The following is a 20379-nucleotide window of genomic DNA, read 5'->3' as shown; positions in this document are numbered from 1 at the left end:
AAATATTTACCGAAAAAAAAAAAAAACTATCGCAATCAAGTGAAATGAAATGCAGTAGGGGCGAATTTCACGACAAACACGCCCCTCAAACTTGTACTTGGGTGTCTGCAACTGTGATTGGTCAGGAGCCACGAATGACAGCACCTGTTTAACTCCTTCATCAAAAATGACACCAGTGTAATATAGGCTGCATTAATCTCGTTTTCACGTTCAGTCTCGACTCTAGCTTCATCAGCAGAACCGCAAGATCCTGCGGTTTCAAATAAGCAAATAATAATTTAAAAAAAATAATTCTCATATCATTATTTTAACTTCTATGTCCACATATCGTTGCAATCAGCGATGCTACTCAAATGTGCAATAGCGGTCATCATTTTTGCTGCGTTTGAGCAAGTAGTGGGGACTGATCCAATCGATGTTCCCGAAACCCCGCAAGATAAACCTGCAAACCTGCAGAAAGGACGTCTTTCTCTACAGAACACAGGTAGGTTAAAAAAGACATTGCCATTGCTTCGCTTATGAACACAGAAGACTACACCGCTGCCTACACGTGTTCTCCTAAGTTTGAGTACGTGAGCCTGCGTTCTTGCATGTGTAGTTATGTCCGAATGAAGCTTGACCTATAAACCCAGTATTATTTCGTACGTGAAACATGCCACCAACATCATCGGTCAGTCAGTTACCTATTATGATGCTTTTCTAACAAAAATGCATTAATGAGATGTGCATTAGCAGACGCGCTTATCCAGAGCGACGTACAATAAAGTGCAAATCAAGCCCAGGGACTAGTGAGTTTAAGACCCTAGAGGAAAATACAGTTCCAAGTCCTAGAGTGATCACATAGATACAACTTGAACACGAGTACATCAACTTTCCAACTACCACGGTTTGGCAGCTAGAATACCCCGAATACTAAAATAATTACACATACGTGCTACCTATGGCATACATGGCTAATTATAGCAGTGAAATTATCAACTAGGCTACTGTACTCTTACTTGTGATGCTTTGTAAAGATTGTTAAACCATTGAAACTTTTCATTATTCATTACTTGGTTGCTGAATGATGCAACAAAACAGATTTTAGAAATGAAATTTCTGGGTGAAAGACGCCTCGAGCGTTGCCTAGGCAACCAAACTGACAGTTGGTTTTGGGAGTACCCTTTTTCAGTAAATTATATGACACTCTACAAAGCTGCATATAGCAGTTAATTTCATCCGTGTTAATTTCAGTACCGTGTGATCCAACCTGAAATCCGTGGTTATCCCGCTAACAATAGACATAAATGTAGCTGTTAGCTACCCGAAATATATTTGGCTTGCCATCGTTCACAGCCAAACCAACGGTGCAGCGAGCTAAAGTTAGATACCATTTGTTTTAGTCTGTCCAACTATTGGAATGGCATTCTCAAAATGTTGGAATGGCATTCTCTAGATGTTCGTACACCGAGGAAGAGTTGTGTGTTATTGTTTTATTTTTCTCCACAAACCTTGTGTTTTTATTGCTTATTGGAAGTTTCAGATATCTAAAATTCTAAGTCCACTTGGAAACTGAAGCTTCGCACTACAGGTGCATGTAGCTTAGCGTAACAGCACTGTGCCTCAGGAACAAGAGCTGCCACCACCCCCCTTTTTTTTTTTTTTTATCCTTTGTAATGTTTATATTTCCTATTCCAACTGTGAACGCTCAATTTGTCAATTCTGCGGTCCAGCATTTCAGTTCTGGAGAACTGGTTTTGGCCAATAGCAGGTGTCTGATGCAATAGACTAGAGCAAGACCTCATTCAGTCCCAGATACATTCAGGGGACCTCCACCATAAGTTAAATAGGGCATTGACAAGAAAGATATTTATGTTATATTATATTTTGAAATCTTTCTCCAAATCTATATTGTAGTAATTGCGATCCACTCTGGTCCCCTACAGTACTTTCAAGGACCCCGTTTAAAACTGAGGACTCACTAGTGCGCGATGAGGTGGCGACGCGACTAGCTTGCTTTACATCTATGCCCTGCACAGCGCCTAGCCATAGTCCTACTAAGGACTGCAACTCAGCTATTGATAAAGTGTACCAATAACATGTCTGTACGCTGTATATGTTAACCAGTCAGGCCAAAGCTGGTTCATTATGTTCTGTCTTTGAGCTGGACATATCGCTATTCAGTATACACTGTTGAGCATATTGAGCATATCTACTTAATACAATTATGGGCAACAGATTACAAGTACTATTATTGATTAGATAGAACATATATTGTTGATTAAATTAATTAAATATAACAGGTAATATTGCAGATTATAATACAATATATAATAGTGTATATATAATACAATAGTTTATTTAGTGTACAGCTGTTTAACACTGAGCTATGTAAGTTGCATTGGATAAATGCACATGTATACCAACAATTAATCACTTCGTAGTTGCTATACATCTCCATTATACAGTCTGTCGCACATTTGTAAAGATGACATAGGATGTTGGGACCTTTTGAAGATAGAAATGATCTTACATTTTAAATGCATGTTACTTCGTAAAATAATTTTCCTAAATAATTTCGCTAATTCTGTCGTATTTGCGAATGTTTCCCCATTCAGTCATTCCTTCAAATAAGCTATTCTCAGGCATGCAAATACAGATTTAACCGAATTTCTTACTCTGTGCTTCCCTCTAGTGGCATGTGATTGCAATGCACCCTCCCCTGCGTCTCAAATTTCCCATTTACAGCAATTACTGTCAGTTCAGTACTGACTGAACTCTTAACGTAGTGTGACCCAATTCAATAAGTTTGGTCATGTGGCATCACACTAAATAAAACACAGGAACAACAGCGGTGATGGTTTATATGTTGAAGGGTGCTAATAATCTAAATGCTAATAATCTAAATCTCGGTGATTAGTGTTTTCACATTTGTTTTAAATCACATTGCAGTTCCATTCCATGGTGGCAATGGTTGATTGTGATATTAGCTAGAGACTTTATAACCATATAAATGCACCAATGTGAAACATCATGTAGCTGGTGAGTACTAAATTGTGTAAAAGTGGGCCACTTACTGTGATTGCTCACTGAACAGCACTACTTTAAAAAGTGGCCACAGTGATTTTGTGTTGCTATTTTGGAGAGATACTATTAGGCTTTGCTTTGTACAAATGTTGGCCTTATTATTCCTGCGATTGATATATTAACAGGCTAATATGGTGTCATGCCACATTAACCATGTAAGATGCTTGGCTCTGCGAAGTAAATGACTATTACTTATAGTAATTCTTAAAAAGTGCAGCCCCAAATACAGGGATTTTAGCCCTTTGAGGAATAGGTTTTTTGACATTCAGTGTTCTAGAACTCCATTTCAATTACCAGTAGGATTGTTAAATCAGTAGTAGAATGTTCAGGTAAGAACATTCTCATCACATATTTGTGACCTCACACCTTACAGGGTAGAATCTGACTTGAAGTTTCTTTCTTTTCCTCCTTCTCTTTTCCCTCTGTGACGTCACCATGCCAGTGGACATTCAGCACTGCCTGGTGAACAGTGGCGATGTCGGCTGCGGTGTGTTCGAGTGCTTCGAGAACAACTCGTGCGAAATCCGCGGCCTGCAGGAGATCTGCATGTCCTTCCTCCACAACGCCGGCAAGTTCGACTCGCAGGTACGCGCGCTCCCCTCCGCCCGACCGTCTCACCGCCCCCGACCCCCGTGTCCCTATGGTTTAGCCTCAAATACCTGGCTAAACCAGGTTTTAGTTCAGCGACACAGAGTGTCTGTGACCAGTGACATGCAATCGAATCCTGCCAGTCGCAGCGACATTTGGTTTATACTCCGGGCGACGGCAGTACGGTCCAGACGACCACTGGACCGTCTGGGATTTCAGTCGAGCAACACTCTGTCCCTGGAACGTAAAATGACTCTTCCTGTTCATCACCTGTTACTTGTTATCTCCAGCAGGCATGGAGCCAGACAATTTAATAATTAAGCACTACTTTGCATAATATATTCATCTGTCAAAGGCCCCTCAATAGGCAATTATGACAAACGGCAAATTGCAGAATCAAGCACCAGAACACAGTAGACAGATGCTCCAGATTAGGAAGAGTACTGAACAGACTGCAGGCGTGAATGAGTGTTGAGATTTTAAGTGTGCACATACTTGATGTGATGCTCTTAGCAAATCTGACCTTTATAATTGAGTGTGCCACTGAATCTATAACCTGCTTGTGTGTGTCTGTGTGTATGCATGTATGTATGTGTGCATGTGTAATACATGCATTTATTTGTGTGGATGCACATTTGTGTGTGTGTGTCTGTGTGTATGCATGTATGTATGTATATGTGTGTGTGCGTGTGTGTATGCGTGTGTGTGTGTATATGTATGTATATGTGTGTGTGCGTGTGTATATGTGTGTGTGTGTGTATTCGTGTATGTGTGTGCGTGTGTGTGTATGCGCGTGTGCGTGTGTGTATTCGTGTATGCGTGTGTGTATTCGTGTATGTGTGTGCGTGTGTGCGTGTGTGTATACGTGTGTGTATTCGTGTATGTGTGTGCGTGTGTGTATTCGTGTATGTGTATGTGCGTGTGTATGTGTGTGCGTGTGTGTATTCGTGTATGTGTATGTGCGTGTGTGTGTGTGTGCGCGTGTTCGTGTACGCAGGGTAAGTCCTTCATCAAAGACGCGCTGAAGTGCATGGCCCACGGCCTGCGGCACAAGTTCAGCTGCAGCAGCAGGAAGTGTGTGGCCATAAAGGAGATGGTGCTGCAGCTGCAGCGGGAGTGCTACACCCGCCACGACCTCTGCTCCGCCGCCCGGGGAAACGTCAACGTCATGGTGGACATGATCCACTTCCAGGACCTGTTCCCCAAGGGGTGAGCATCGGCCTGGCCCCCGCCGCAGACTGCTCCATCTTCCCCGAGTCCACACACCCAGACAAAATAAAACAGGGGGGGTTTATTAATAGAGCTCCAGATTTATCTCACCTAACGGTGCTGTGTGGCGCACGCACGTTCACACTGTTCTGAAGGTGAGAAGTGGAAGCTCAAAGTCTATATATATACTTCCCACAATTAGAGCGTGTACAATTATAATTTATTATTATTTATTATTTAAATATTTACACATCTAACTCATGCATGAGAGGGTTACTGTGTCTGCAAAGGTGAAATAGTATATTATAATGTATGCACACGCCACCTCTCCCGCCAGTACCTGGGAAAGCTTTCCCTGTTATACCCCCTTAGCCCGCCCCTGATCCCACCCCTGATCCCGCCCCTGATCCCACCCCTGATCCCACCCTTCTCCTTAGCTCCACCCCTGACCCCACCCTCTCGACTTAGCTCCACCCCTAACCCCCCCCCCCCCCCCCTCATCCGACCCCTGATACCTCCCATCCCCCTTAGCTCCACTCCTGACACCACCCCCTGTATATACTTACACCGTCTCATTACTTCCCCATATTACTTTACTTTAATGTCCTTATTACGATTACCTATGTTCTTGCACAAGCTGAAGTCTGTCACACCAACATTTCACTCTCCATACTCTGATGCTCTGACTTATGGTAGAACCTATGCACTTGTAAGTCGCTTTGGATTAAAAGCGTCTGCCAAATGACTAAAATGTAAATGTAATACTTGCACAAGCCTGTGAGGAAGTCTCTTGCGTGTGGCAGGCCAGTTTCCGGAAGCTTCTCTCTCCCCCCAGGCCTCACCTGGAGCTGGTGAACACCCTGCTGAGCTGTGGGGAGCAGGTGAAGGAGGCGCTCACCTGGAGCGTGCGGCAGCAGTGTGAGCAGAACTGGGGCGCTCTGTGTGAGAGCCTGAGGCTCTGCACCCCGGGGGTCCCCCCCGGGCCCCCCGCCCAGCCCCAGCCCCAGAGCGGCCCCGTCGAGGCAGAGACGGAGGCCGCCGGCCCGTCCGAGCCCTCTCAGAGCCCCAGCCCGGAGGCTGTGGCCCCGGAAAGAGCCGGAACCAGGAGGTGAAAGCTCAGATCCAGACACCGTCCCAGTCCCCCCTGACCACCCGCTCTGAATCGGACTGCCCCCGTCTTCCAAAAAAAGGGGGCTCAGTGCCAACCCCCTCAGTGCCAACCCCCCACCCTCAAAACTCTGCTTTTCCTCAAAGTACCCCAGAATTTACACACTCCACCCATAGCTCCCCAAAATTGCACGCTGTCTTTCCCCCCAAAACTATAGAGCAGGGATTATCAAGTCATGGTCCTCGAGGGCCAAGAACTGCTGGTTTTCCACCCTCTCTTTACCTGGCGGTGAGGTGTGAAGACAGTCTGGCCAATCAGCAGCAGTTTGGTTAATTACCTGCGAGGAAAGACCAGGTCCGGATATGGAACCGAGGACCAGATTTGATGATCCATGCTACAGACTGTCTGTCGCTACGTACTGATTGCCTGTCCTTTCAAATACATATTCTCTTGCTAACACCCCTCCCTCCCAAAAAACTAGATGCTTTCTGCTGTCTCAATGTTAAATTCTCTCTCCGTTTCCTCCAAACTGCAAATGTCACTCCCTGATCCTCAATCCCAACAATGCTCTCCTTCCCCATCTTACCAATATATCCCCCCCCCCCCCCCCCCCCCCCACTCCCATCTCCCTGGAACTATAGGCAGTTCCACTTCCTGTCCTCCAAAATCCGCACACCGTCTCTCCTCCCCCACAGACAGACAGCAGGAGCGCTACCCCCTTACAAAAGCAACATTACAGGTCTGAAGATAAACTTATTTTTTTATGAGCAATGGTAATGCTAGTCCTAAAATTGCTTCTTTAACTCAAATATAGTTATTTATTTTCTTTTAAGAAAATGCCTCTATATATTCAGTATATTAATATGATGCCAGTATAAGCTATGTATTAAGATCAGTATAAAGCTTTAACTGAATTTTCACAGAAAAGAAAAGCATTTACTGTAGATGTGTAACAAAGTTTTTCATTTTTAAGTCAGAGGTGTGTTTGCATTGCGATGTATGATACTTGATTACGTCTACAAACCACAGACCCAAAGCCAGTTTCCAGGTGACTTAGCACACATAAGGGTTAGCATATGGCTAATACATGATAAATAATTGCACTTATCGCAATCCCAGTTCAATAGTACCCAGGTCAATGTAGCATTAGCAAAGGCATTTGCTAGTTTCTCTCACCCGAGTATATGCATTCAAACAGCTGTACCACAAAACATTACAGGTGTCTGAGGCTGTCTTCACTCTCTGCTGCAGTTTATATGATTAGCCTGAAGTTTGAGGAAGTGTCCATATGACTGCAATATGCAAGAAATGCTATGTAACATGTAACATGCATATCTGTAATATGTAAGGAATGCTACTTTTAATTAGAACAGGAAGCTATTTAGAATATCATAAAATTTCTAATATCATAAATAATCTAGTTCATGAAGCCCACCTGACTTCAAGTAATTGGAGTGAGGCGGTGTTTGGTGGGTCAGTAAATGCCCGCCTGTATTAGAAGTGCACAGCAGGAGCAGAGGTGGGGAATCCAGGTTCAGAAAGTCCACCCCAGTCTTTTGTTCCATTCACTTGGATTTGCAAATTGGCACAATTCTATGATTCGGCCGAGTTCACGGGCGGAAGAAACGCGCAGCAGCAGACTTTTACTTTTCCGACCCCTGGACTTTCCACCTCTGAACAGGAGCTAGAACTGAGAAACGTTATCAACTCGACTCATAGTCAGATTGAGGATCGTTCTATTTAAGCAAACGTCAGGTCAGTTTATTGGACGGGTACCAGCGAATCCATGCAGCGATGCCTCTTTGCATGGCATGCGATTTTCGCTTCAGCAGGAACAACCTCCGCAGGACGTGTGGCATTGAAAACTGTGTTCGGTTTGGAAACTTCCACAGTTCCGCCCACAGTGATTGGTGCTTCCAAGCCAGTGTAGCCTATAGCACGACAAAGCTCAGCCTACCTCACCTTCTCAGAGAGGCCTGATTGGCTAATATTCAGGAATGGAATCAAATCCACCGGTAACACAAGTTATACATACTTGCACCAATCGCAGGATTCCTCTGGAGCCTAGCCGAGCGCTACGCTCAGAGACTGAGATGAAGTGGCAACCATGCATGACACACCCTGTGAAGCTCTCTCTGTCTTTCCCACACCCCATTCCTTCTTTTTGACAGCTATTGATACACCCCAATCTTAAAACTGTCCGCTTGAGAGGCCAGCCGAGCTTCAATTCCTCCGGCTCCTACTCCGCTGAGCAGGAACTGAAGTTCTGTATGAAATTAAGTTTAAATGCAGATTTTTTTGTCAGTTCTTTTGTTGTTATTGTTGGCCAGACAACCAAATGAGGTCGTTCAAACCTCCATCCTTATTTCTCCACTCCTTCCTCGTTGTGTCCGTGCACCGTCTTTACCCTCTCTTACACAAATCAAAATGGCTGAAGTGTGGTGAGGGTGATGGTGAACCCCTTCATGTCAGTTGATTAAATTGTATAAATAATGTAGACATATATGAACACAGTGGACCTATAACCACATATTTATGTTTTATAAGCTTGTTGTGTGTCTCAAGTCTACACTTTTTTTATGTTAGTGTTTCTATACTGTATTTCCTCCATGTAAATATTTGATGGTTTTTATTTATTTTGGTGTCTTTAAATCACACCCTTCTCTCTCTCCACATCTCCCCTCCCTCTGTTGTACATTGCCTTGGTTCTAGCAGTGAAGTCAAATATAATTTTATAAAATGTCTATATTTTATCAGTCATGTTATGCTTTCTATATTAAACATTCTTCTATTAATTGATGCTTTGTTTATTAATATGTCCATATGCATTTTCTTATTTCACTCCCAGGTTGAAATGATGGTACACTAGTCCGTCTGATACACAGATAATATAAGAGTTTACCCATGACTATTGTGCTGCAATGACACTAGCCACCATTCTGCCACAGACCTGACCAAAATCAGGCTTAACTCTGGTTGTAGGATATTATGTGGTTTATACTTGAAGAATGCATTTATTTCCAATTATATAAGTGGGTAATGTTTGGTTAGGAAAATAAACATTTTTGATGAGGTTTTGTAATGAAAAGGGCCTAGCCTGCTCATGCAATCAGACACCAGACTTGTCCTGTACGCTGCATTCGAGAACCGATCTTTCACACACACACACATTTCAGTTAAAAAATAAAACGAAAGCCACTTGTCAATTTGTCCTGACACTTATTTTTAAGCTTTAAAGACCAAGGAACCTTTTCACCCCCAACTGGACGAAGGATATAGCTGCATCAGCTCGACCAACATCCAGAGCTCATCAACGGTCTCAGAGGACCGTTATAACGCACGCAAAGATGTTCTGTTACCGCCTGACACCCATTAACAATCTAGGATCTTAGTCAGAAACAAGAACATTGTTGTGGCACGAAATGTTAGACAATTTTAATTGTTCGGCCCAAGGATGGGTTTGTCTCCAAACGACTAGTTCTTTATTTATCTTTTTTCTTTTTTTTTTGGGGGGGGGGGACTTTTGGACTTTATCATGGTCTACGGGTTCCCCCTTTAGGATTACAGTAGTAAACCCTGCCATGGATTGTGGTGGTAAACCTTGAGATGTAGTGTAAGTGTAAGATACAAAAAGATAGGATATTCCTTAATCATGAAAACAAAAAATCTTCAGAACTCCTCGCTCACGTCGTTTCATCATAGGCTACGTATATTCAATGCATATAGCCAATAGCCTACATTATCTTGTTTGGAGATCCCTTAGTCACCACAGCGCTGTCAATTATTTTCTTTGCAGAGCCACGGTATTTCTAGCTGCATAATCATTATGCTATAGCTGACGCAAAACACATTTCGAATCGATATGGAATTACATTACCGACTACTAGTTCCGCTGGTAATTTAAAATATGTCGCCGACTCACGCCATCCCTACAGACAGTACATCACGAATCAGACATAATAATAGCTCAGATTTTGCGGTTGCCCACAGAGTCAAGCGTTCAGATTGAATGGGACGTTTCCTTTTCCTGGTATGAAAATTACAGCCACGAGGGGGTGCGCAAGTCAGAATAATAGCAAGGATAGCCTACGCTACATGGGACCTGCATGCGTAAGAAGCGCGTGCATGTGTAGCTAATGGCGTTCCAAAACATAAATAAATATATAACTACAATAATTATCCTATCACTTAAATACTAAATAATAACAATAATAATAATAATCGGCCTACATGTCCACAAATGACGACAATCAATTACTTTGGATGATTTGTCATTCTTGTTTGAATTTTCCTCCCTTTGGTGCTATTAAAGTTATTATTAACTGAAAGGCTAAAACAATTACCCTGTGACGTAAATACAAAATAAATAATAATAATAATAATAATAATAATAATAATAATAGTAATAATACATGTCACAATGACACAATCAATCATAAAGGCAGCAAAGGGACGAAAATAAACATGAATGATTAATTATAAAAATTAATAATGGGGTAAAATAAAACCAAAAAGCAATAGACTACATAGACTATGTACAACTGTACCATGGTAATGAAACAACGATAAATGTATGAACAAATGAATTACTAAGATTAAGATATTCAAAACTGACGGGAGATTGTAACATTAACAACCGAACTTCAATAGTCTATACCTAGGGCTAAGAGTAGCCTAACAAATGCACATAGCCTAAGCCTAATAAAAAATAAACAAGTAGGGAAGGCTACTTCTCTATCCGTTTAGAAATTTCGAATAATACGAATAATATCATTTTAAGACGCACATACGATAGTCATGAGGGAAATTCTATTTTAAACGACAATTTCCGACGTGAGACGGGTCGAAACTCCACATTTACTTCGATGGCATTTTAGTTTAAATAATACATTTCAAAATGTATTTAACAACCAGATCAAATACTATTTTTCTACATAAATTGTCATTTGTAGACTAGAGGAAATAATCCTTATTATGCACCAAAATTATTCTATATTTCCATGCGGACATGCAATGGCTATATTGGAGTTCTTGATTATCCATTTGTTCAATTATCAGCTTTTAATTAAACTTTATATACTAACTGTATCAAGACATTAATATTGTAACATAGCATTAATTCAATACGGTATTACATTTACTACTATTAAGCATCAGTGACAAATAATCAAAAACAGACAAGACGGCTGTGTTTCAATTTCGTTTGTCGATTTATACTTTTCAAAATCACAAGAAAAAAAGCACCGTAGACGTAGGCTATTTATTCATAAATAAATTAATACGCCTACAGTAGCTGAAAACGAATTTCGATAAAAGTTCTTAGAGTATAATTTTTATATGTATATTCAAATGCTTATGGAGCTATAAATTGTCTGACTGCTAAGTTTTATTTTCCTCCAATTTATCGCCCTATTTATATTTGCATAATGGGGAAGGCACATTTACCTATCAATAAACCAGTTTACTAATCTCTAACAGCAATATCCTTCATAGACGAATCTTTTTCTTTTTTTTGTACGACCTCTCATAACCTATAAATTAAGTATGACAAGCGAGCTATTTTTTTTTTTTTATCATGACGGGAAAATGTTTAAACAAGTAGCCTATAGGCCCTACTCCAAAATTCATGAACGCAATTTAAGGGATTATTTAGCAAATAGCCTAGATATACAAATCTGGTCAATGTTTTATTATATAGACCGATCTATTCATTTTTGGCTAGCTTAGGCCTATATACTTTTCCAGCAGTTGTAAAACCATATAATTAAGGTAGTCGCTCTATAGCTACCCCACGAATAGGTTACGAAACACTCAAATGGTCCGAATTAGCCTATATTGAGTAGACTAAATACAAAACTTTAGAGTACGACGCATATATCGTACATGCAGTATAGCCCCGCAAGTGATCTTTTTGTTTTTACAGGCCAAAATCAATTCCGGCTTTACATAATTCCACATCAATAACTGCCTTCTGTATGTCATGATACTATTTTATGTATCATGACATACAGAAAAATACACTACGGTGAAAAAAAAAATATGAACGTAAATTTAGAGACGGGGATTGGGCAAGTAATATGCCTACAAATGGCAATCAAAATCCTGTTCATTTCTGCACTCATTTCTGCATTTCTGCAGTCACACGGGAACACGTGAAAGAAAAATGTGCCTAATTGTTTGTGTGAAAGGATGCGCTCACACAACATTCTCGATCACCCGTTAGTGCTCCGCACAACGCACATCATAAACTAAGAAACTAACAAAATAAGAAAGGGCGCTGAATCCATCCATCCATCCATTATCTGAACCCGCTTATCCTGATCAGGGTCACAGGGGGCTGGAGCCTATCCCAGCATACATAGGGCAGGAATACACCCTGGACAGGTCGCCAGTCTATCGCAGGGCACACACACCATTCACTCACACACTCATACCTATGGGCAATTTAGACTCTCCAATCAGCCTAACGTGCATGTCTTTGCACTGTGGGAGGAAACCCACGCAGACACGGGGAGAACATGCGAACTCCGCACAAAGAGGCCCCGGCCGACGGGGATTTCGAACCCAGGACCTCCTTGCTGTGAGGCGGCAGTGCTACCCACTGCACCATCCGTGCCGCCCCAGGGCGAGTTATTTGCACACAAGACCAATTTTCTAATTAAGCTGAATACCAGAGAGACGTGTGGAACAGACAGAACCCCCGTGCCAGTAGCGAATACTCCAGTTGGCTCCAAGAAATTGGAAGATAGCGAACACGACGTTATAATGTCTAAAAAGCACACAGCGGAGAAAGCCAAGTTGCTTCAGGCAAGACAGACTGTCAAGGTCGCCAAGGCCATATCCGACAAAATAGATTTCTACAATCTTGCCAATTCCGAGTTTCCCAGTCTCACCAACCTACGAGCAGAAAACATTTCCGCATGGCGTTATGACGCTAGGAATCCTGCAGACAGACAGGTACACAAACCACACACACCGAACAACAGCAACCTTCATGCAATACTTTTGAAACACATAGTAAACAAAAACCTGTTGGAATCAATACGTTTTACTATGTTCATGTACATGTATTTAACATTCACACAATCCTGCTACAGGAAAACAATTACTGACAAATTACACTCCTTAAGACAGTTAAGACAACTGATAACATCGCTTTGCAGGCAGCCCACATATGGTTAATATGGCGCTACACAATTTCCATAATATAACCACATAAGGCACTGGAAGGTCTAAATTATGCAAATACATTGTAATTCGTGAATACAACGTAAATGTGCAGAAAGCAAATACAAATGACACGTTATTAAGTTCGACAATTTGCTATAGGTTACAAAGCCGGCATCTACTGTCCCAAATTCAGATGTCACAGTTCTTCAGCCACCGTCAGTTTTGTTCGTTCTGGATATAGGCCACGCACCGAAGTATATGACACTGCAGTTTTTAGCAGTTATGCTCTGAAGCACATCCTGAAATGACGAGGTGTATTTTTTTAGGTAATGCAATTGCCATTGATTCAATAGTGCCTTAAAATAGCATTTACAATTAACCGGAACACGGAGTAAGGAACGCGAAGATCAGTCCTCTTTAGCACGGTGAAAATTGACGTGGTCTAACGGCCTTTTAGTGCCATCTGTCTCCTGGCCGCATCAATCAGTGGAAAGCCAGAAAATTTTAAAGGACCGTTAGAGAGGCATTTAGACCACTAGTCTTCCCCCAAAAAATACTTTCAGCGAATAGCTGGGCACAGCCAAGAACACACACTCGTAGTGTGGTATACTACTCACCCAGTTTAAAAACAACAACAAAAAAACTAGAGGTAGAGAAGTCAGTCATTGCAATTATCAGGCGACAGCGTCAAACATCATTAGCATGAAATTGGGTGACGCACATATGAATAAAACCAAATTGAACGGTACTGTGCGCCTCCACTCTGATTCATCAGAACATTTAGACGAATTAGTATTGGCGTAGAATATAGTGGCAGCCTCCAGTGGCAGAATGTAATTACGGTTTGAGCACAGAACGGCAGCAAGTAGCTCAGACACCGAGGTCAGACAGCTATCTGATGCGCACAAGATCCCGTTATACTCTTCCCGTCTGACAGTCTGGATCACTGCCAAACAAACAGAGGCCTAGATTAGATCAAACCGCCATGTTGCTTCCGCCCACCCAGGGTAACACATTTAAGCAAGGGTTATTTATTTATATATTGTTTTGTCTATCCTCTCAAATATTAGCGCAGTCATCACAACCTTTGTAAATTGTCAAAAGAATATTTCGGGGGTGGGGTTGGACTCAGTAATTTCAGTAATCAAAAGTTTAGGAAACGCACCGTAAAATTGTTTTTGCAGAATTTCAGCGTCTTCAAAATCCCATTTAACATTTACTCCCATTGAGAAAGAGCACGTAAAACCGATGTCTCTTTTACTGAGAAGACACGTGGACAGAATAAAGGGGGGCAAACAAAAAGCATCATAAAACACAACGGTCCAGAGACGAAACAGGTGGCCAGCTTCTGATGTACATTCTGTTCAAGTACATTCTGTTCACAGACAGTCAGGGTGCTGTTAAAGTCTCATACGGCATTTTCTTTCTGCGTGACTGGCCAATTACAAGAAGTTACCTTCTCATAGGGGCTATAGTGTCCTGGGAAGACCCTTAAGACAAATCAGGTTAATGATAGATAAAGGTCAAAATTACAGATGAATAAGCGATAAGACTCAGTCTGCAATTGTAGTTTCGCCCATTTTCTCCAAACTCCCAACTGTATTAATCAGCAAGCTCAGCTATTGGTTCAGGAGACCGTGATCAGGCACCACGTCTGAGATGTGGAAAAGACCATGTCTTATCACACCAAGTTTGGCTCCAGAGCTGGAGTCAGACGCTCCGCCTGCAAATCAACAAGTGGACTTCCCAATCGACCAGCAGGGGTCACTGTGAGAGCCTCTGTTCCCTGGGTGTGGCTAGCATCAGTCGCCTTTCTCAGCAAGGCTTCAGGCCATGATTGGCACTCGCGCCGCCCAGACTTAATACCAGACCACGGGGTCCATCCACACACTACAACAGTGCCACCCAGCACCCATTGCATTCATATCCTTAAACACACATATTTTGTTTTAAACCACAAGGCTATCTGTGAATAAAAGCCTTAATATCTAATATGATGAAGACATGTAGCCCTACTTTTGAAGTATATATTTTTTTAGCTTCTTTGGTAGATTTCTGAGAGCCGTTTGGCTTTAGGCTTGTTGATATCACTGACGAAACGTCCCCGATGTGAAATTCTCGTCCCATCTCAGAGGCCGAAGATAAGAGAAGGAATCACCTGATGGGCAAGGTGTTGATCTTTCCTGTTAAATGATTACTCTACTTGAAGGGGAAGAGTCTTTTCTTCAGGATGTACAGCACGTGGAGAGTAACAGGCCCAGGGCCAGGAGGCCAAACAGGTGGGGCAGGGGCTCTACAGGAAGGGGAAGAGTCTCTTTTTCAGGATGTACAGCACAGTGGAGAGGAACAGGGCCAGGGCCAGGAAGATGAGCAGCTTGTCCGTCAGCTCCCGCCGGTTGTACTTGGTGATGAGCCTCCGGCCCAGGTGGATGGTGCCCGTCATGGCCTTGAACTCCTCGTTGGTCTCCAGCACGGTCCTGGAGGACGTGGCTGCGGAGGAGAAGAGTCATGACTGACACGGAGAGGCTATGCAGCTGTTCTGCCTTTGAGCAAGGCCCTTAATCCCATATTGCTCCGGGGGGGGGGATGGGGATTGCCCCCTGCTTAGTCTAAGCAACTGTAACTCAGTGACAGCTAATTAACTGTGATGACACTTGTTCTCGCCTTGTGGAAGGACAGGAAGTGGATGTTGCCAAGAGACTACCTCAACTGGGAGGCTCATTCATTTCAGTGTACTTTCTAAGGAAATAATATTAAATGAAACTGTCAATGAGGAAAAAAAATATGCATCTTGTGCAACACTATAAACATGCGCGTTTATAAAGCAAACAAAAAAAGGAAAGACACTAGATGACATATGGAAAATGTATAATCTATTTTCTTATATACCCCATGGCACACTTGAAGGAGCACCAAGGACACACATTTCTTCTGAAGCTCCTTGTAAGACACACAGGAGCACCAATCAACATCCAACCTGACCCTCAGAAGCTTCTCCAACTACCAATCAATATCCAAGCCGACCCACAGAAGCTTCTCCAACCACCAGTAAATATCCAACCTGACCCAGGGAAGCTCCACCTACCCAGAGTGCCGATGGTCTCCTCGCTCTGCTGAACCTGCTGTGACATCATCCTGCTGATGCTCATCAGACTCTCTGTGATGTCACCGGAGGTCTGCGCCAGGCTTTCCTTGGTTGTTTTTCTATGATCGGGGCAAACAGCGGCTGTATTAGCATTTATCATAACAGAATATACTTTATCTTCTTGTCTGGCAGAAATGTGGCTACATGGCAGTCTTCCCGAAACCTCTTAATAAACTCACATGTCCAGCCACCATCTAAGCTGCTTGTGAATTAAAGAGTTACGGTGTTAAGGATGGAATGCCTCGTGACCAGTTGAAGAATGTTAAACATATATTGCAAAAAATAACTATGAGACCGTTTAAAATATGCACAGTCATGCCACATGTTGACAGTAGCTTTCAAAGCCGAAACCAGAAATTGTACAGGAAGCCCAAAGCGACAGAAGTGAGATAAAAGGGAGTATGTTGACCGTGTGCACGGCATTACTGCACCAAACTGCATCAGAGGTGAGGCGCAGTTCACCCAAAAATGACTAAGCTATCCTGAGTGCTATTTATTGATCCAGACCGTTTCACAGAGATCTGATCAGTTTTCTAGATAGGCACTGCAGCTCACCCAGATATAATGGACCTCAGCAGAACAAGTTTTTTGTGGCCTCAAAGCTCCGAAAATTGACATTTAAAAAAACTCAACACTATTGTCTCTTTCCAAATACAATGCCACACTTACTCACGAACATCCACGGAGCTTAGTTTGTGCACAGTTTAATTTCAACTACTTTCTACCGAAGTACGTCAACTGTGTATATCCGCACAATCTGAACACGGTTAAAACAACGATTCACTCAACAGCAGTGGTGAAGCTGACAGGCAGGAAAGGTAGGCTTTGTGTTAATAAAGTTTTGCGAATGAAGGTGTTCTTTCGAAAAACATTCCCAAAGCACTACCTGTGTACGCCGTTGTGTGAAAAGCATACTGAATTTACAGACATTTGATCGGCCTAGATGATGACGTAAAATCTTGTTAAAAATTGCCTTCAGAATGCAAACAGCCCTCCTTACCTCTGTCTCACTGAGCCGTCTCCACCCATGAGGAGCTCGTCCTTCTCCACTCGGTCTATGGACAGCTTACAGGCCAGGTTGGCTTTCCTCCATGCTGTCTGGTTACTGTAACAATCAGGGACAACATCATCCACTGGACAGTGAAATGGAGGACTTACAAATGTATGTGCACTGTTAAGACACTGCCAGAAATAACATGTCCTGCTATGACAGCTCAACATAGCAAATACGTTTATCCAAGGCCATATTAACCACTACCTACTTCCATAAAAGCTAAGTACATTCACAATCTACATGAATGAGTACCATTTGTCCAGAGGTTTTAGCAGTAGAGCTCAGACATTTGATGGACAGGCAGCTAGCAACAGTGCTGGACCTCTCCTGCCCCGCTGCACGGACTGTTTGGACTGTCTGGGATTCATTCATTATTCCCAGCAGATGTCACAAGTATTTTAATCAATTGACTGGTTATCCATCGATCCATACTGACCCCATAAACCAGGGCTGCCTAACCCTGTTCCTGGAGATATACCATCCTGTAGATGTTCCCACCAAACCTAACAAAGCACATCTCGTTCAACAGCTAGAGATCTCCTTGAGCTGCTAATTATCAGAATCGGGTATGCCAAATTAGAGTTGAAATGAAAACCTACAGGACGGTAGATCTCCAGAAACAGGGTTGGGCCGCTCGGCTCTAGCTGTTGAACGAGGTGTGCTTTGTTAGGGTTGGAGTGAAAACCTATAGGACTACAGATCTCCAGGAACAGGGCGGGGCAGCCCAGCCCCAAACCCGTCCTCACCTCAGCATCTGTTTCCGATGGCTCTCCATCTCGCTCAGGATGGCCAGCCTGTCCGTCTCCTTATCCTGCTCCTTCGCCATCTGGTCTAGATTCTGTCAGGCAAAACACAGTTAGTATGGACAAATCTGCATGGGTTCATCACAGCCATCCAGAAAGAACCATCTAATCATATACCCAGTGGGAACTTTATTAGGTACTTATTAAACTCATATTTTTTGGACTTATTACTTCTGCTACTATAGCCTATCCACTGAGAGGTTGGCCGTATTGTGTGTTCAGAGATCCCCTTCTGCATACCACTGTTGTAATGTGTGTTTTTTTGCATTACTGTCACCTTCCTGTCAGCTTCAACCAGCCTGGCCCTTCTTCTCTGACCTCTCTCATTAACAACGTGTTTCTGCCCGCAGAACTGTTGCTTACTGAATGTTCCCAGGAGATCAGCAGTTTCTGAGATACTCAAACAACCAATCAATAATCATTCCAGGGTCAAAGTAACTTAGATCACATTTCTTCCCTATTCTGAGATTTGGTCTGAAAAACTGCTGAACCTCTTGACCATGCCTGCATGCTTTAATGTGTTTAGTTGTTGCCACATGATTGGCTGATTAAATATTTGCATTAACAAACTGGTGTTCAGGTCCACCTTATAAAGTGCTCACTGAGTGTATAATTAATATAAAAGTACAGCTAAATCATACGTTTAGCTTTGAGTAATAATATGTCAAGCGAAGTCAATCCTTGTCTCAAACAGATAAAGACCGATCATGGAATAATCGTATTCTTTCCCTCACACACGCTAACATCAAACTCTTACATACGCTTGAATGAACCACGTGTGCAATTATCAGAACTTGGCACATATATAAACAAATGCTAGCACGTGTACACACACACACACACACACAAAACATGCTGCTGCCTGGTAAACAAAGTGCACGCATGCCACATAATGCACAGTAGTTGCTAACTAATGAATGATACACAATAGGAACCCTGTCAGATGGTGCTACTGTGGTCAAATCAACACTGACCGGGTCCAAAATAAAATAAACAACAAAAAACGGATTTTACTATGTGAAACTACATGGTGTCTCACCTGAATCCGCAGACGGAGTTGACAAAATTTCTCTTTAACCTTTGAGTTTAAATCCATCAGCTCGCTTTGAGGACCTGGGCATTCTCGGATATCCTGGTTTGAAATAAAATGTATTCTGTTGTCAAATGACCTGTCGGTTAACCTACAACTGCTAGAAAAATTATCACATAATCGCTATATAGCTAACTTAAATAGCTAGGTGGTCGACATTAATTACCTATCAAGCGTTTTTCATATTTCCATTTATAATATTCCATCGAACTGACCATACTCTAACCATTGTTGACAGTGCTCTGGAGCGAAGTTATTAATTCAGAGCAAGCACTTCACAGACCAATTGATCTTCATAATGCCGACAAGCTAGCTAGCTACACACTGGATAACTGGACGAAGATAAGCAGTTCCATGAACTTTATCTTATTAGTTGCTCAGTTCTAGTTCCTGCTGATCATAGAACCCGATGCAACACATAAATCATATCATATAAATATGTGTGAATTCAGCATAGGTCCGATTTAAACAAATGCAACTGAAGAGGCTTACCACTTCAACTGACGAAATAAAAAAGAAAACGTCAGCTACTTAGCTATACCGGCCAGCTTGCCAACCAAACCAATGAAATTCGTATTTTTAGTATTATTATCGACTGGAAAATCTACATAAAATACAAGAATAACGCATAATAAATATACACGGATAACGAATGCTCACCTGAATTAAAGCTTTGATTTCCAAATCGTATTTAATTATTTCTTGCCCGCAAATTCGGACGTGTACATCCGAGGAGGCCGCCATTATTGTTTGGACTGTACGGCAAGCTATGAGTTCATAATTCCATGTAAGCGTTGGTAGAAAGCCCTCCTTACGGTACTTGATGCTGAAGGTGAAATTGCAGGATCTGTATGGTGCAGAGCAGATTAAACCTCGCTGCTGAGCTTTGATTATAGTTTTTGAAAGAGACGTGTAAAATATGTCCACGATGTAATAATCTGTTATCGTTTTAATGAATTCCATTTTTTAAATTTAATTAGCTTAGTCTGGAAGCACACATGTTCAGAAAATAAATGATTCTAACCATAGATCCATAGTATCGATGTCAGTTCTTGAGGCAGTTAAGCTGGGTTTCGGTTCAGTTATTTTCTGCTTATACAGACTGCTGCAGGATCAGCTTCACTAACCATTTAGAGAGATGGATAG

General features: G+C 42.2%; 2 protein-coding genes across 2 annotated transcripts; one reads left to right on the top strand and one right to left on the bottom strand.

Annotated features, from left to right (window-relative positions):
* Positions 1–220: 220 nt before the first annotated feature.
* Positions 221–5975, top strand: LOC133133255 (stanniocalcin-2-like). The gene is made up of 4 exons (XM_061249355.1): positions 221–484; positions 3509–3651; positions 4652–4863; positions 5699–5975. Exons 1-4 carry the CDS (start codon positions 343–345, stop codon positions 5973–5975), a joined length of 774 nt encoding a protein of 257 aa, XP_061105339.1. The 5' UTR covers positions 221–342.
* A 7028-nt stretch (positions 5976–13003) lies between these two features.
* bnip1b (BCL2 interacting protein 1b) lies at positions 13004–20005 on the bottom strand. The gene is made up of 6 exons (XM_061248757.1): positions 19894–20005; positions 19183–19275; positions 18087–18178; positions 17287–17391; positions 16227–16345; positions 13004–15631 (listed from the first exon to the last, which is right to left on the bottom strand). The coding sequence occupies exons 1-6, from the start codon at positions 19975–19977 to the stop codon at positions 15435–15437; spliced, it is 690 nt and encodes a 229-aa protein (XP_061104741.1). The 5' UTR covers positions 19978–20005; the 3' UTR covers positions 13004–15434.
* Positions 20006–20379: the final 374 nt, after the last annotated feature.

The sequence above is a fragment of the Conger conger genome, chromosome 7 (assembly GCF_963514075.1).
Source record: "Conger conger chromosome 7, fConCon1.1, whole genome shotgun sequence".
In the NCBI taxonomy this organism is placed as follows: Eukaryota; Metazoa; Chordata; class Actinopteri; order Anguilliformes; family Congridae; genus Conger; species Conger conger.
The sequence above is the reverse complement of the archived record's forward strand: the minus strand, read 5'-3'. Positions and strand labels throughout refer to the sequence as shown.